The sequence below is a fragment of the Lipotes vexillifer genome, unplaced genomic scaffold (genome assembly GCF_000442215.2).
Source record: "Lipotes vexillifer unplaced genomic scaffold, Lipotes_vexillifer_v1.1 scaffold149, whole genome shotgun sequence".
Classification (NCBI taxonomy): Eukaryota; Metazoa; Chordata; class Mammalia; order Artiodactyla; family Lipotidae; genus Lipotes; species Lipotes vexillifer.
In genome coordinates, this window is record NW_006779962.1 from 3,452,050 (window position 1) to 3,468,979 (window position 16,930).

Sequence of the window (16,930 nt, forward strand, 5' to 3'; positions counted from 1 at the left end):
GGTCTCCCAGGAACTTCTCTAAAGACAAGAGAGGGCAGCTTTGACGGTCTTCAATTAATTAGCTGGATTTTAAATGTCTACAATGATTTTATTGGCAATTAAACCTTCAAAAGATAAAACTACCAAATCAAAGGGTCCCTGCACAGAAGACGCTGAGGGTGGCCCACTCATACCTCCACAGACAGGGCTGGCTTCCTGGGCATGTGACCCTGGCAGCTACCTGGGGCCCCACGCCTGGCTTAACGCTCTGCTGTCACTATCTTGACACTCTTAAGACTTTTATCTTGGAACTTGGGTTTTGTAAGTCAAGTGCCATGGGATAAGGGAGTCTGTACAGAAGCAGAGGAGAAACTCACAGTATGCAAGGCGGTGGCACCTGCCTGCCCGTTCACACAGCGCTCATGACGCCCAACACCCCGTGAGCTCAGAATCCCTAGGGACCCGCATCCACGGCATTTAGTGAGGCTCAAAGCGAGTACCAGGCAAGCGTGCTACACGTGTGACTAAGTAGGGGCACTGGCAGCCCCCAAGGGCCACACTTTCCACGGGAATCAGAACTTGCTTCCAGTGGAAAGAAGGCAGATGCATAAAGGACCGAGGGGCCCTATCATAGCCCGTCTTACTTGGTCATTTCTCTGTATTAGCCAAGTGCTTAGGCGTAAAATCATGACACAGAAGGAAAGGGACCAAAAGACACCCCATCCTCCCTCCCCTCAGGCCTTCTGTACTCACGAGAGTGTTTGTTGAAGGTGTGCGTAAAAAGAAGTGAAATCAAAACGCTTGAGTTCGCCCACCACCTGCCCTGCCCACTGCAGTGTGCCCAGCACACCCAGCAGAGAACCCAGCAAACACTTGAGTGAATAACTCCTTCTTATATCCGTTGACAAAGCAGAGAGGGAACAGAGCGTGTTTTCTTTCTTTCAGAAGCTCTCGGGCTTCTGAATTTGGAACACCTGCCCCAGGAGGGGACCCGATGACCCCATGTCCGTTATTTCCTGGCTGCAGGGCACATGGGTGCTGCATCCACACAGTTCCTCAGATGTCTGAGTGCCCCTCTCTAGCCCCTCTTGCAGAGAGAGGGAATGGGCAGGACTGGGTGAAGGGAGCCAGTGGACCCAAATCTGGCCACAGTGGAGCTAAGAATGGGCTCCAGGCTCCTGGTCTGATACAGTTTCCAGGAGACCAAAGCTGCCCTAGTTGGTGGGGAGTGGCTCAGAATAATCTAGAACTTCTTGTTTCTACAGGAATACCATGGTCCCGGGCATGGAGGTGTGGTGGCCTGGCGGGGTGAGACGCTGATGGGAAACGCGCAGGGATTGTCTGGGGTGCAACAGTGGCCTGAGGGAGCCCTGGGTGGCAAGGCTGTGATGAGGGAGCAGAGGCTGCGGGGCACGTGGTCGGCAGGAAAATGGCCCCCCAAAGTGTCCAGGTCCTGATCCCCGAAATCTGTGAATATGTTATGCTGCATGGCGGGGGCAATTAAGGTTGTTAATCAGCCGGACCTTAAAGTAGAGAGATTATTTTAGATTTTCCAGCTGGGCCCAATGTAATCACAAGGGGCCTTCAGAGACGGGAGAGGAATGCAAAAGAGGTGGTGTCAGGAAGACGCAATGTGAGAAAGATTTGACCGGCTTTGAAGGAGGAGGAAGGGGCCATGAGCAGAGGGACGCAGGCCGCCTCGAGAAGCTGGAAAAGGCCAGGGAACGATTTTCCCCCAGAGCGTCCCCCAGAAGGAGCCCAGCCCAGCCGACACCTCGATTTCAGCCCAGAAAGACCCGTTTTCAACTCCCGACCTCTAGAACACTAAGAGAATACATCTGCGTTGCTTTTAGCCACTAAGTTGGTGGTGATCTGTGACAGCAGCCACAGGAGATGAACGCGGGCAGCCCTGCCCCTGCCTGTGGAGGCAGGTACCTGGTGCTGTGAGCTCCTCCTTGCCCTCTGGGTCCAGGAGAAGCCCCCTCGGGCTCCACTGTGCAGGATGCTCTGGGCCCCCCATGCTTCTGGTCCGCCAGCCCTCAGCTCCTGGACAGCAAACACACACACAGGGCCCCTGTGAGGCCCTGGAGGGTGGCCTCTGCCCCTTCCCACTTCACACCCTTTCCTGGGTCCCAAGGACGACCCCCAGAGGTCTGGGTGCAGCCTGAAACACCAGGACCCAGGGAGGGGAGAGACTGTTCTAGAGACAGGTCGCGGGGGGGATGAGAGCCGGCTGGTGCTAGCAAACTCTCCGTGCCCAGAGCCAGGCAGCTTGGAACCCCATTCCAGATCAGGATGGGGGTCTTGGGGTGGGAGGTGGCTCCAGGAGGAGCTGGGAGGCTCAGAGACCCGGCTGTGTTGGGGCACAGTCAGACCTCTGGGCCTGCCCTGCCCCTTCAGTGGGCTTTTTTCTTTTTTAAAATATATATTTATTTATTTGGCTGTGCCGGGTCTTAACTGTGGCGCACCGGATCTTTAGTTGCAGCATGTAGGCTCTTAGTTGCAGCAAGCAGGATCTAGTTCCCTGACCAGGGATCGAACCTGGGCCCCCTGCATTGGGAGCATGGAGTCTTAAGCACTGGACCACCAGGGAAGTCCCCTTCACTGGGCTTTGAGCACATGATGAGGACATGAGGACAGCCCGGAGACCCCACTGTGGGCAGTCTCTAACAAGACTGGACTAGACCTTGTCTTCAGGTCTTCAAAGGATTTCCTTGCCCGTGACCTCACCACCCCGTCCTTCCAGGTGTGTGTGCCACAAGCCCCACTGCACCCAGGGAGGCCACCTGGTTGGCAAGTGGCCAGGTCAGGGTGGGAGCCCAGTCCCAGTTCAGTCCACCCTCCCTCTGGTGATGGCAGTACACCAGGCACAGTCGGGCACAGAGCAAGTGACCTCCAGAGGGTGCTCTCCAGGGGGACAGCTGGAGAATACGGTGGAGGCCCAACACCTGGGGCACCCAAGGGGTGAGGAGGGAGGGATGAAGAAACAGAAAGAGGTCAGAAAGGGGAAGTCCGGGGCTCCTCCATGCTAGACTTTGTCTGCCCCTTTGCTGGCTGTGTGACCCTGGGCAAGTTACTTAACCTCTCTGAAGCCGGTTAGTGCCTCATCTGCAAAATGGAGGCAATGAGGTACTGTGGTCCCGGTAGCAGTTCTCAAGTTGGTTTGAATATCCTGGGAGATCCCTAAGGCTATTTCAGGGGGGTCCATGGCGTCAAACTATCTTCTAAATAACATTAAAATGTTATTTGCGTTTTTCATTCTCTTTCTTACAGTGAGAATTTTCCAGAAGATACAGGATGTGTGCTATCACAACAGACTAAATGGCAGAAGCCATGGTAAGAATCAGCTGACTTCTATTAAGCCAGACCTTAAAGAGATGTGCAAAAATGTAAAACGGGTAGCACTCTTCTCAGAGTTTTTTGTCTTTTAAAAAGAGGGTTATTTTTCACAGGCAGAAGTTATATTTTGTTATAAGTTTACTACGGTCATCTGTAAATGAATTAATACACAGATATTTAAAAACTACTGTTTTAATTTCTAATACAGAAAATATCCGTATAAACAACCCACCTAAACAAAAGGACTTTGAGGTTCTCTCTAATTTTCAAGAGCATGAAGGGATCCAGAGATCAAAGAGTTTGAGAACTGCTGGCCGAGGGTGTTAGTGAGATCACGTGAGATGCTGAGACTGAAGTGCCAAACCCAGGGCTTGGCTCCAAGTGAGGAGGATCGTGATGTTATTCTAGGATCTATAAAATGAGTCCCTTCTGACGCTGACATCCTGGACTACAGCCCAAGTGACCGCAACGCGGTCCCCATTCCAAGCCCCGCTCGGTCCTGCTTTCTGCGTGGTGTCCAGCAGAGGGCGCACTTCTCCCCCTGCATCTGGGGCGCCCCAGAGCCAGCCCTGAGGTTCTAGCTCCCTGGGGGAGATGCGGGGGTGGGGAGACTCAGTGGGCATGGAAGGGACCCACGCAGGCCATGATTTGGGCCCCCTGGGAGCATGGAGTCTTAAGCACTGGACCACCAGGGAAGTCCCCTTCACTGGGCTTTGAGCACATGATGAGGACATGAGGACAGCCCGGAGACCCCACTGTGGGCAGTCTCTAACAAGACTGGACTAGACCTTGTCTTCAGGTCTTCAAAGGATTTCCTTGCCCGTGACCTCACCACCCCGTCCTTCCAGGTGTGTGTGCCACAAGCCCCACTGCACCCAGGGAGGCCACCTGGTTGGCAAGTGGCCAGGTCAGGGTGGGAGCCCAGTCCCAGTTCAGTCCACCCTCCCTCTGGTGATGGCAGTACACCAGGCACAGTCGGGCACAGAGCAAGTGACCTCCAGAGGGTGCTCTCCAGGGGGACAGCTGGAGAATACGGTGGAGGCCCAACACCTGGGGCACCCAAGGGGTGAGGAGGGAGGGATGAAGAAACAGAAAGAGGTCAGAAAGGGGAAGTCCGGGGCTCCTCCATGCTAGACTTTGTCTGCCCCTTTGCTGGCTGTGTGACCCTGGGCAAGTTACTTAACCTCTCTGAAGCCGGTTAGTGCCTCATCTGCAAAATGGAGGCAATGAGGTACTGTGGTCCCGGTAGCAGTTCTCAAGTTGGTTTGAATATCCTGGGAGATCCCTAAGGCTATTTCAGGGGGGTCCATGGCGTCAAACTATCTTCTAAATAACATTAAAATGTTATTTGCGTTTTTCATTCTCTTTCTTACAGTGAGAATTTTCCAGAAGATACAGGATGTGTGCTATCACAACAGACTAAATGGCAGAAGCCATGGTAAGAATCAGCTGACTTCTATTAAGCCAGACCTTAAAGAGATGTGCAAAAATGTAAAACGGGTAGCACTCTTCTCAGAGTTTTTTGTCTTTTAAAAAGAGGGTTATTTTTCACAGGCAGAAGTTATATTTTGTTATAAGTTTACTACGGTCATCTGTAAATGAATTAATACACAGATATTTAAAAACTACTGTTTTAATTTCTAATACAGAAAATATCCGTATAAACAACCCACCTAAACAAAAGGACTTTGAGGTTCTCTCTAATTTTCAAGAGCATGAAGGGATCCAGAGATCAAAGAGTTTGAGAACTGCTGGCCGAGGGTGTTAGTGAGATCACGTGAGATGCTGAGACTGAAGTGCCAAACCCAGGGCTTGGCTCCAAGTGAGGAGGATCGTGATGTTATTCTAGGATCTATAAAATGAGTCCCTTCTGACGCTGACATCCTGGACTACAGCCCAAGTGACCGCAACGCGGTCCCCATTCCAAGCCCCGCTCGGTCCTGCTTTCTGCGTGGTGTCCAGCAGAGGGCGCACTTCTCCCCCTGCATCTGGGGCGCCCCAGAGCCAGCCCTGAGGTTCTAGCTCCCTGGGGGAGATGCGGGGGTGGGGAGACTCAGTGGGCATGGAAGGGACCCACGCAGGCCATGATTTAATGCAGAGTTCAGAGCTCCACTGCTTTCCTGCTCCAAAGATCCACCTGGAGCTGGGGACCCAGGTCCCCACAGCACCCCTGGACCTAGAGAGAAGACCTGCACAGCAGTGAAGAGCAAAACTCAGGAGCTCATGAACCGAAGGTGCCAACAACTAAGTTACATGACCTTCCTTTTCTGGGCCTCAGGTGCCTCATCTGTAAAATGGGGATGAGAATATCTACCTGCCAGGGAATCCAGGAGGTTCCACGGACATAACGAGCTCAGCATGGCGCCTAGCATATAGCAGGTGCTCAATAAATGGAGGCCAGGGGATTGAGCCCGGATCCCCAGCACTAGGGGGCCAACGAGCAACTGGAAATTCCCCCACAGGCTCCAAAGGCTGCCAGGTGCCCACCCCCCACCCCTGCTGGAGGCTGAGGAAGACAGCAGCGGCCAGGAGGGAGCCGAGGGGTGCAGGTAGGTGCTGGGGGTAGTGACGGACCCAGAGGGGCACGGCCCGTGTGTGGGCCTGTGGGAGACGCCTGGGCTGGGGCCCGAGGCTGCCCCCTCCTTTCCACACCCACCCATACCACCATCGCAGGATCTCCCCAGAGCAGGACCCAGGACCGCCCGTCCCAGCTGTGCTGTGAGCAGACCCCTTGGAGGTGGCTGCAGGGGGGGGACTTCTTACCCCGGCGGAAGTCGGAGAGGATGTGGTGCTCCTGGAAGCGGGCAGCGGCCGCACACGCCCTGGAGTGGCCATAGCAGAAGCAGCTGCTGCAGCCGGCTGGGCTGTGGGACTGCAGGCTAAACGTACCCGGGCGACATCTGCAATGGAGGCGGACACGCCCACGGGGGCCAGATGAATTGGCTACATTCGGGGGATCCCAGCTAGACTACCCGGAGCCCAGAATCACTGGGGAAAGTTGTTTTAATTTCAGATTTACAGAAAAGTTGCAAAGATTGTAGACACGAGTTGCCATGGCCTCTTCACCCAGCTTTTCCTAAAGTTAACATCTGCCATTACCAGGGTACGTTTATCAAAGCCAAGAAATTAACACCGATTAACGTTATTTCCTAAACCCCAGACTTTATTAGGATTTCTCCCCCTTTTCCACGAACGTCTGTTTTCTGCTCCAGGATCCCATCCAGGACATGGCATTGCATTTAGCGGTGCCCTTAATCTCATCTGTAACAGCTTCTCGGTCTTTCCCAGACACTTTTGACAGTACTGGTCAGATATTTTGTAGAATGTCCACCATTTGGGTTTGTCTGGTGTTTTTCAAGATTAGACTGGGGCTGTGGGTTTGGGGAAGAAATAGAGGCAAAGTGCCCGTCTTCTCACATCATATCAGGGTAAATGATACCTGTGTGATGTCAGTGGTAATGTATGACATCACTGGTCACGTATGACATCACTGGTAAAGTTAACCTTCACCATTTAGTTAAGGCGCTGCCTGCCGGGTTTCTTTTCTTTTCTTTCTTTCTTTCTTTAATATTTATTTGGCTGCGCCAGGTCTTAGTTGCAGCACACAGGATCTTCGTTGCCATGTGCGGGATCTTTAGTTGCTGCACGCGAACTCTTAGTTGTGGCATGTGGGATCTAGTTCCCTGACCAGGGATCGAACCCGGGCCCCCTGCATCGGGAGTGCGGAGTCTAAACCACTGGACCACCAGGGAAGTCCCTGCCAGGTCTCTCCACTGCAAAACTGCCACATTCTGGTCGTCAAAAGCAAGTCACTAAATCTAGCCCAGGGTCAAGGGAAAGGGAATTAAGCTCCACCTCTGGGAGGGGGGCAGTAATCAAAGAATCGTGGAGCTATGGTGAAAGCACCACAGTAATTAGTGAATATTTTCAGGGAGATATTTGGGGGCCAGGCAAATATCCTGTTTCTCCCTCAAGTTCTGCCCACGAATTTCAGCATTCATCAGCGGCTCTGGCCTACAGTGATCGTTACTCTGATACTGTAACAGCGCTTTAATATTTCCCTCATCCCTTCTCCATTTATAATGTGGAATTCTTCTGCCAGGAAGATTTGTCCCTTCATCCCCCTTTATTTATTTATTCACTCATCTATTTATATCAGTGTGGACTCGTGGATGTTTATTTTATACTTTGGGTTATAATCCGATATTGTTGTTATTTATTTTGTTCCAGTTCTGGGAACTCTTTCAGGTTGGCGCTCATGTCCGTTTGACACGGGCCCCCATCCTGGTTTGGGGTTTTCTGGGTTTGTCTTTGTCTGGTTTTGTTTTGAAGCACTTCCCTGCTTTCTACAAGATGCTTCGGGCTCATCCTGTGTTTTCCCCGCCCCAGCCCCAGAATCAGCCATTTCTCCCAGGAGCCCTGCAGAGGCCTTTTACAAACACATATTCCTGGTTTGCACCATGGGGGCTCCGTTCGGGCCGACCCAGGTGGAGGAATCCAATTCATAAGAAGCTGCCAATTACCCCAAAGCTGGGCCAGCTCCAACGAACACATCTCACCAGCCCCCCATCTCACAAACAGGTAAAGTGAGGCTCAGAGGCAGACCTCCTCAAGGTACGAGGCAGTGGAGTAGAGTTAGTGGGATCTAGTCCGCCAACTCCACTCTGTCTCTTCAGCTTGAGGGGTCTTGGGGGAGGAAGACCCAGCAGGGAGTCCACCTCCCAGCCCGGGACCCACAGGCCCCACGTGGACAAGGTGAGAGTCAAGGCCGGGCTTCTTCCTGAGCCAGTAGAGGCCCAACATAGTCTGGCAAGAGTAGAGTTGACAATATACTGTCGTGTCAGGTTCCCCACACATGGCGCATGGCCAGAGGATCAAAGAGGCCCTGGCACACCCCATGCTGGCTGCAAAGGCTTCAGAGGTTGGAGATGAAGCCAGGAAGAGGGGACAGAGTGTGCCCAAGGACGTAAACCCACATTTGTCTGCCAGCCCATTGCTGGGGCTAGGAGGCCCCCTAAACACATGAAGGAGGAAGGGCAGGGAAAAGTCCTTCTGCCTCGTTGAGCCTTAGAAGCTCCGCTTGTACCATGATAGGATGGCAAGGATGGCAAACAAGCTTGAATCTCAGCTCAACTGGTGGCAGCTTCTTGGAGCAGGGCGTAGAGAAGGATTCTGAGGTTACAGTAGAGCTCATGGTAAACTGCTGTGGTCCATTGGTGATGTCTGCCCTGAGTGTGAGATGGGAGGGTTGTGGTAGCACTCTATTAGTGATGTCTGCCCTGAGTGTGAGATGGGAGGGTTGTGGTACGAGTACCATGTATCTGCTCTCCCTGGATTAGATGGTCTCTCCTATCCTTTCTAGCTCTTTCTTTTCAGGATTCTGAGCTAGGAGAAAAAAGATGTATTTTCACAGCTTATGAACTCTCAGTGGTGGTGGGTCAAAGCATAAATGGTGTTGTAAAGTCTTTAGATAACTTCCTGGGTGTCAGATCCATGGTGCTCCAGGAAGGCTGCCAGGTGGTGGGGTTGCCCAAGTCTGGGAGGATGATGGCCCCTGCTCCTCCCACCACCACTGAGGTCACTTCCAGCAGGCTTATTACTGGATCGGTTCACCCACCTGTCACACAGGTTGCCTTCCACATTCTCTTTGCAGGGACAGCGGCCACTGCGGGGATCACAGGTGCCCAGGCTGCCAGCGGGATTGCAGGTACAGGGTCTGCCAAAGAGAGAGGACAAGAGGAAAGCGTCCAACGAGCAAATCCAGAGTGGGAATAACCCACCCTCCTTGGAAGGAATCTCTCTATCCTTCCCCACGCCCGAGAGGAACAGGAGGCAGCCTGACCCAAGAGCCTGCCCCCTGGCTCTACTGTTCCCACTGAGTGAAGGAAGTGACCCATCCACTCACCTGAACAGTGATCCATCTGCCTACCCACCTGCTTATCCATCCACTCATTCATCCATCTGTGCATCCTTCCAACCACTGATCCATTTATTCATCCTTCCATCCTTCTATCCATCCCACCCACACACCTATTCACTTACCCATCCATGCATTTTCCATCCACCCACCCATCCATCTACCCATCCATCCATCCATCCCCCCATCTGGTAAGACACGGTCCCTGTCCTCACAGAGCCTAGAGTCCAGTGAGGATGGACAGGCAAACAGGTAGATGCCGTACTTTGATACAAGCTATGGGAGAGAATGTACAAGAAGAGGCTGTGGCAGCACCAATGAGGTGTCTGGAGTGGGAACAAGGTGGGGAGTTGTACCTTGGCTGAAAATTAAAGAATGAGTAGGACTTTGTTCAGACACAGGCCGGGGAGAGGCAGGGTGTTGAGAGAGAAGAGAATGCTCCAGGGTAGGAGTGGCATGTACAGAGGCCCAGAGGCCATAGAGACCCTGGGGAAGCATCCAGGTCCCCACCGAATGGCCAGTTTTATGCCTGAACGACTGAGTATTTTGAGAGAGATCTGAGACTCCCCAAACCTCCTCAGTGGCATTTCCACTGCCTTTCAAATACACAAGGAGACTGGTGCAATTGAACCAAAGCCAAGGTCATTTAATAATACTTCTGAATTTATAAGGGCTTTATTTTGGGGGGGGTCACTGTGTATTTTCTCAATCAAGTGATAGTAAAGTGTTAGACCCTCTTCTATGTCCAGACCCCAGTAGCCCCTGCCCATCTCTGTCCCCCTGGATGCCCCACGAGCACTGCAGACTCAGCCTCTCCCCACCCTGTGCTCCCCTTGCCATGAATGGCCTCCCTGCGCCCAGGTGCCTGAAGCAGAACCCCAGGGGGTCAGCCTTCATCCCTTCTTCCTCTTCCGCCCCCGGGTAACCACCTGCTGCCAACTCTGCCTTCCGAGGGGCTTGGGACTCTCCCTCCTGCTTCCCATCATTCAGTCCAAATCTGCCGCCGTGCGCCCTTGCTGGGTCATCTATACCCACTGTCCCCACCGCCCTCACCTGCAGCCGCCCTCACTGAGCGAGTGGAACCCGGGCAGGCAGCGGTCACACTTCCAGCCCGTCACCGTGGGCTTGCAGATGCAGGTGCCGGAGTCATTGCACTGGAGGTGCAGGGAGCCTGGGGAGGAAGGGCACAGGGCAGCAGGAGCCCGTGGCGGTGGGCGAGGGTGGGGGCCGGGGCAGCGCGGCCCACTCACCTGCTGGGTGGCAGTCACAGGGCTGGCATGGCATCTGTGGCTTCCAGCGATAGAAGTTCTCCCGGCAGCGCTCACAGTGTGGCCCGGCTGTGTGGTCACGGCAGCGGAGGCAATGCCCACCATGGCCCGAGCTGCGGAAGAGCTCCCGGTCAAACATGCACTCCTCAGAGCGGCCGCTGCAGTTGCAAGCTGTGGGCAGGAGGTGGGGGAGGGTGTGTGAGAGGGGCCGTGGCACATGGTAGGATGGGAGTATGGGTCAATCAGCTTCCTTGTAGTGAGTGAGCAGGCAGCTGGAGGAAGGGCAAGGATGGAGTTCAGGCCTGGCTTGATCAAGGATCTGGAGACCAGTCAATTGATCTTCCAAAACAGGACACTCTCGAGAACAAAGGGGGCACCATTAATAAATATACCCACACAAAGGACCCTCCCAGGCAAGCCAGGATGTACAGTCACCTGGTCATGGATCACAGACTGGCTACCTTCTCGAGTGGCAGCGTGGCTCCCTCCAAGATCTCCTGTGGATCCTCTGAGCCATAAGAGTATGTGAATCTGATCCCCAGTGACCATGAGGTCACTCAGAAGCATGGAAAACACAAGTCACCTTTCATTCACTAAATACATTTTTTAAAAAACATCTTTACTGGAGTATAATTGCTTCACAATGGTGTGTTAGTTTCTGCTTTATAACAAAGTGAATCAGTTATACATATACATATATCGCTGTATCTCTGCCCTCTTGCGTCTCCCTCCCACCCTCCCTATCCCACTCCTCTAGGTGGTCAGAGAGCACCAAGCTGATCTCCCTGTGCTATGCGGCTGCTTCCCACTAGCTATCTATTTTACATTCGGTAGTATATATTAGTTCATACCACTCTCTCACTTCGTCCCAGCTTACTCTTCCTACATTTTTAAAAAGTATGTACCAAAGGGACTTCCCTGGTGGCACAGTGATTAAGAATCTGCCTGCCAATGCAGGGGACATGGGTTCGAGCCCTGGTCCGGGAAGGCCCCATATGCCGCGGAGCAACTAAGCCCGTGCGCCACAACTACTGAGCCTGCGCTCTAGAGCTCGCGAGCCACAACTGCTGAGCCCACGTGCCACAGCTACTGAAGCCTGCACACCTAAAGCCCGTGCTCCACAACAAGAGAAGCCACCGCAATGAGAAGCCCTCGCACAGCAACGAAGACCCAATGCCGCCAAAACTAATAAATAAAAAAAACAAAGTACATTCATGTTAAAAAAAAAAAAAGTATGTACCAAAGATCGGCTCCATCTTGGCTCCCGTGGTGAGCCCAGCATGGTGTGGACCAGTGCCCGCACACATGGTCCCACTGTTGATGGAGGTCAGATGCAGCAAGCAGGTGAATATCCTGCAGGTGAAGGGCTGTGATGGGAGAGGCAGGGAGGCTCCGGGAGGTGAAAGGAGGGCCCTACAGCTGCCTTCCCGGAGGAAGCCACAGCTAAGTGGGACCTGAAGGGTGAGCAGGAAGGAAGTGTCCAGGCAAAGGAGGGGAGGAAAGGGAAGGGAGAGTCCCAGACAGGAGGGCAGAGGACAGTTATGGCACAGGCAGAGAAGCAAGGTTCACCCAGTGTGGCGTGGGAGGGTGGCATGTCATGTGATGGGCAGGGCAGAGGGTGGGGGCGTTGTGCACTGTGCCGGGACAGGGAGGGGCGCAGGGGCAGTTATGAGGTCAAGGGGTCAGCCAGGGCTTGATCCAGGGAGGCTGGGCAGCCAGCCGTGGTCAGTGGACTTCACCTTGGAGCAAGGGGCTCCGTGGAATCACATCTGCACTTGAAAGTGCCTTCAGCTGGGTGGCGGGCAGGGTATGGGGGCTGGGAGAGCAGGGAGGCGGGGGCTTCAGATGCTCAGAGGAGGGGTGACCGGCCGGACCACAGTGTCGACCGTGTTGAAGGACACAGTCAGATGGATTGGGGGGGGATGTGAATGCGGCTCAGGGGCTGCCCGGACTGGGGAGCGCGAGGGATCAGGCACGAACCGCAGGTTCCAGGCCGGGAGGACAGAGACGTGACCTCAGGGGTGAGGACCTGACGGGAGAAGCAATCTGGCCTTTTGTGTCCCCACCATGGAGAGAGCCCCAGACTCAGAATGGGTGAGCCAGCCAGCTTCCTTGACCCCGAGAGGACTTCCTGGTGGAGGCAGGCCAGCAAGGGCAGCAGGAACTCATTAGGGCCACAGTGGCCCCGGGAAGCTCCTGCAGACAGCATCCTGTTCCATGGAACAAGCCGTCCTCTCCCCACCCCAGCTCTACATGCCAGCAGCCCAAGCCCCAGGAGCACAGTGGGTCCAGAGGCTGAGCCGTCAGGAGCGCCTGCACATGAAGACATGCCTCCTGCCAGCAGCAGAGCTAGGTGGAGTCTGGTGCCCAGCGACGACCAGCCACACACATGGGAGCCCGGAGCAAGCCAGATGACTGTCAGAGGGCAGGGCTTGGGGACAGAGGGAAGCTGGAGGGGCATGCCAGGCTGGGAGGAGCCCCCCACCCCATGCGCGGCCCCCATCCCTGGAAAAAGTATGATGGCAACATCCTCTCCAGCGTGTCTGTGAGGTTAGGCAGTGCCAGCCATGTCGCATGGGGGCCGGGCCAGCGAAGGGCTGCCTAGGGGCCTGCAGGAGAGGCTGGGTGGGCAGGTCAGCAACCCCAGGACCTGGGGTGGCCTGGCTTTGATCGACAGCTGTGGCTGGAGCAGCTGACACAAAGGAACAAGTTGGGGGTCCTTCTCAGCCCTCCTGCCACGCATGCCTCTACCTGGGGAGACTGGGTCTGAGGGGCTGCCTGGGGGGGGTGAGGACGGAGGATCACGTGGCCCCTCCAGCACCCCCCTCAGCTCCTCCTCATACCTGCACAGGATTTAGAGCCCCAAAAGCTGCGGCCAGGCCCTCCAGGAGCAGCCCCGCTGCCAGGGATGGGGAGTTTGTCTCCTGGCCTGCACCCCCGGCCTCCGGCCACCGAAGTCCCAGGACACTCACGCAGACACTCGCTGGCCGCCTCGGCTGTGCCCCGGGCCCACGGGCGGTCCTGGAAGAAGGGCAGGCAGCGCTCGCAGTCCGTGCCCACGGTGTTGTGCTGGCATCGGCAGACCAGCCGGCCCTCCTCGTTGGGGCCACACTCGCTGGCGTGCCCGTTGCACTTGCACCTGGAAAAAGAACATGGGGGTGGGGGGTGTCCGGAAGCTGGGGGGGTGCCGGCGGAGAAGGGGCTCATCACCACGTAGCCCCACCTTCGGGTGAGCTCCTCATTCTGCCGCTCAGCTACGGAGCTTTATTGAACTCCTGCTGTGTGCCCGGGGCAACAGTAACGGAACCGACCGCGCTGGGCTGTTCTGAGCTCTGTACACGTGTAAACCCAGCGCGTCTTCACAAGCCCACTATGATCCCCATTTAACAGACGGAGGAACAGAGGCACAGACAGGCTGCCCGAGGCCACCAGTTAGTAATGGTCAAGTTCTCGATGCTGCCACTGAAGGCACCACACCCAGGGGCCGAGGGGGACCCAGGAATAAGTCATCTCAGTCTCCTGGCTAGAGGGTGGGCCAGCTCTCAGGGCAGTGGGTGGGACGTGGAGGCAGCCGGGGAGGCGCCTCATGCCCCCTCCTTCGTGTCTAAAGGGATGAGAAGGAGATTGCGCCTTACACAGGGCAGCCCCCAGCTCATCTCAAGACCCCAGTGAGCCTGTGCCTTTGAGGGCAGCCCTGGGCCTGCCCCACTCCCCCTCCTGCAGAGTCAGACAGGCAGAATCAGGCAGGAACAAAGGTGCTCAGGGGGCCACACAGCGTGCTCAGCTGAGCCTGAGCCGGTGGGGTCATCGCCCCCATCCCGGGTGGCCAGGCTGAGGCACACAGAGGATGGCCATGGCTCCCAGCTCCCAGCCTTCCTCTGTAGCGGCCCCCAACAGAGCAATCAGCTCACATCATGTCTCTGGAGTTCCACCACTGCAGCAGGAGGGCCCATAACTATGCACGTTGCACAGATGAGGAAACTGAGGCTCAGACCATGAGGTGACGAACGCTACGCGGCAGAGCTAGAATCTGAACCCCGTTCTCTCCTACTCCACGCAGACCCTGAGCTCCTAGACATTCCTCTATGGCCACCTGGTGTCTCCCCATGAGCTATGTTCCACGCTCCGTCCCAAGTGGATGTTGAAGAACACTGCCAGTACCCGTGGTACTGGGGACACAGGGCTTGGGAAGGTCACAGAGCACTGTTTCCTCGCCTGGCCTCCCTGGGAGCTCAGGGTAGGCAGGTAATGCCCAGAACTTCCGGCAGGGGTGAGGCGGGCACCAGGCAGTCTTGGGAGACAGTGGTCACCCGTCTTGGGACAAGGGACCATCCACAGCCCCAAGGGGATGTTGCAAACACTCCCTCCTCCACGAAGCCCTCTGATCCCAAGGGAAGGAGTGAAATTCCTACAGGCCACTGTGGGACACAGGCTGCCGGGCCACTGCCCCCCAGCCAGCTGCTGGCCTGAGGGTGGTCTGGCTCTGGCAGCTGGGGCCCGGATGTTCTCTGTCCTGAAGCCCCCTGACGGCAGACGCTGCAGCTCACCGCCATCCACCATCCTTGGAGAGGCCCTGCTCCCGGGCGGTTTGACCTGAATCAAGTGTGGGAGTGGCGGGGGAGGAAGAGAAGCAGAGGGGCCCCCACAGACACCCCCCATTTCCCCTTCACTCCCAGCCTCCAGAGGGTGCAGACACCCTGCGTGTAGGCAGTTGCGCCCGTGCTCCCTTCCCAGACATCCTCACCTCTCCGAACGCCACCTAAACGTCCTTGAATTTTGGAAGCCCCTCGCCCCCTACCCCCATGGGCCACCACTCCCACGTGGAGCTGGCTTCCCACCCTAAATAGCTTTCAGATCCACACCTCTCCCATCCTAGCACCAGCTCTGCCCAACCAGCTGCTTCTCTCTCCTCTTATCTGCCCCCCTGCGATGTTAGGGGTTGGCGTGTCTTAGAAATCCGACCCTGTCACTACCCTGGCCAAATCCTCAGCAGCTCCCCACTGACTGCATAAACTTGGTCCATGGCCCCGACAATCTTCCGGCCGTCTCCACGCCCCCCGTTCCAGCTGCAGAGCTGTTGCCTCGTTTCTCAAGCCTGGGTCTCGTACATGCTGGCTCTTCCACCTGGGATGCTTGTCCCTCACGTTTCCAGCCTCGCCGGGTCCCCATCTGCAGGGTGGTCCCCCCGACCTCCCACAGGGTCCCCATCTGCAGGGTGGTCCCCCCGACCTCCCACAGGGTCCCCACCTGCAGGGTGGTCTCCCTGACAGCCAGCACACCCTGCCCTGGCTTCCTATCCTTGTTAATCTGGGGCGTGCGACGTGATTACTGGGGACTGATCTGGTTACTGTCTGCCTGGGGCGGGAACACATCTGTCTCCTCTCTCCTTTCCAAGAAGGAGCCTGATGAGGGAGTGTTTACATTGAAGACGTCATTTGTGCCTGGAGGCCCCAGTACCAAGTGGCCACGTGTGTACAGGATGGCCCCTGCTTCTTGGAGAGGCGAGATGCTTAAACTACAATGTGCACTGATCGAAGCTGCAGGAGTATGTAGGCCAGGGCCCGGGGTCCCGATGGAACAGCCCAACTCTCCTCACATGAGAAGGGGGCAGAAGTGCGGTGCCTCCCTCCTCGGTGACCTTTCTGGGTCACTGGCCGTGGGGCTTTGGAGTGGCCTGAACCGTTCGTTCTGTTTGGAGATGCCTCAAAGCCTTATTAAACATGCTTGCGGGCTTCCCTGGTGGCGCAGTGGTTGAGAGTCCACCTGCCGATGCAGGGGACTGCGGGTTCATGATCCCACACGCCGCGGAGCGGCTGGGCCCGTGAGCCGTGGCCGCTGAGCCTGCGCGTCCGGAGCCTGTGCTCCGCAGTGGGAGAGGCCACAACAGTGAGACGCCCGTGTACCGCAAAATAAAACAAAAAACAAAAAACATGCTTGGGTCCCCAGGAAGCCCTACTCTACCCAAGTTTACTGGAAGATTTGGGGAAGAATGGGGTTGATGGGCTCCATCAGTTATAAGCTCATGAATGCTGATGAAAGAAGCAAAGCTTTGAAAGCCTGGGGTCCCGCGCCTGCTTATGGCCACTGTTAACCAGCTTCATTTGGAGCCCACATCCCACAGCACGGTGGTCCGACGGGAAATTTAAGCAGGTTCTATGTGTTAGACGAGAGTGTGGAACATTGCCCCACACGGGCACAGGCGGCGTGAATGAATGTACTGTCAGATGCAAAAAAAAAAAAGGAAGAAAGAAAAGAAAGGGGGACGGACCACCAGGCAGAAGGAACCACAGGTGCAAAGGGCTGGTGTGTCCCGCCGACGGCAGCGGAAACACAGCTGACGTGGGAAAAGCAGCAGGAACGGTGCTGGGAGGCGGGAGGCAGGCGGGTCACGAAGGCCTCGAATGCCGAGCCCGGGGACCAGGGTTTT

At 55.7% G+C, this 16,930-nt stretch overlaps 1 protein-coding gene across 1 annotated transcript in view; it reads right to left on the minus strand.

Moving 5' to 3' along the window:
* LAMC3 (laminin subunit gamma 3) overlaps positions 1-16,930 on the minus strand; it is a 64,232-nt gene that overhangs the window by 28,727 nt on the left and 18,575 nt on the right. Inside the window, exons 4-10 of the mRNA XM_007453126.1 lie at positions 13,476-13,642; positions 10,486-10,674; positions 10,289-10,406; positions 8,936-9,034; positions 6,082-6,218; positions 1,915-2,025; positions 2-18 (exon numbers count right to left, since the gene is read on the minus strand). Coding sequence (XP_007453188.1) covers positions 2-18; positions 1,915-2,025; positions 6,082-6,218; positions 8,936-9,034; positions 10,289-10,406; positions 10,486-10,674; positions 13,476-13,642 — 838 coding nt within the window. The remainder of the gene's footprint in view (position 1; positions 19-1,914; positions 2,026-6,081; positions 6,219-8,935; positions 9,035-10,288; positions 10,407-10,485; positions 10,675-13,475; positions 13,643-16,930) is intronic.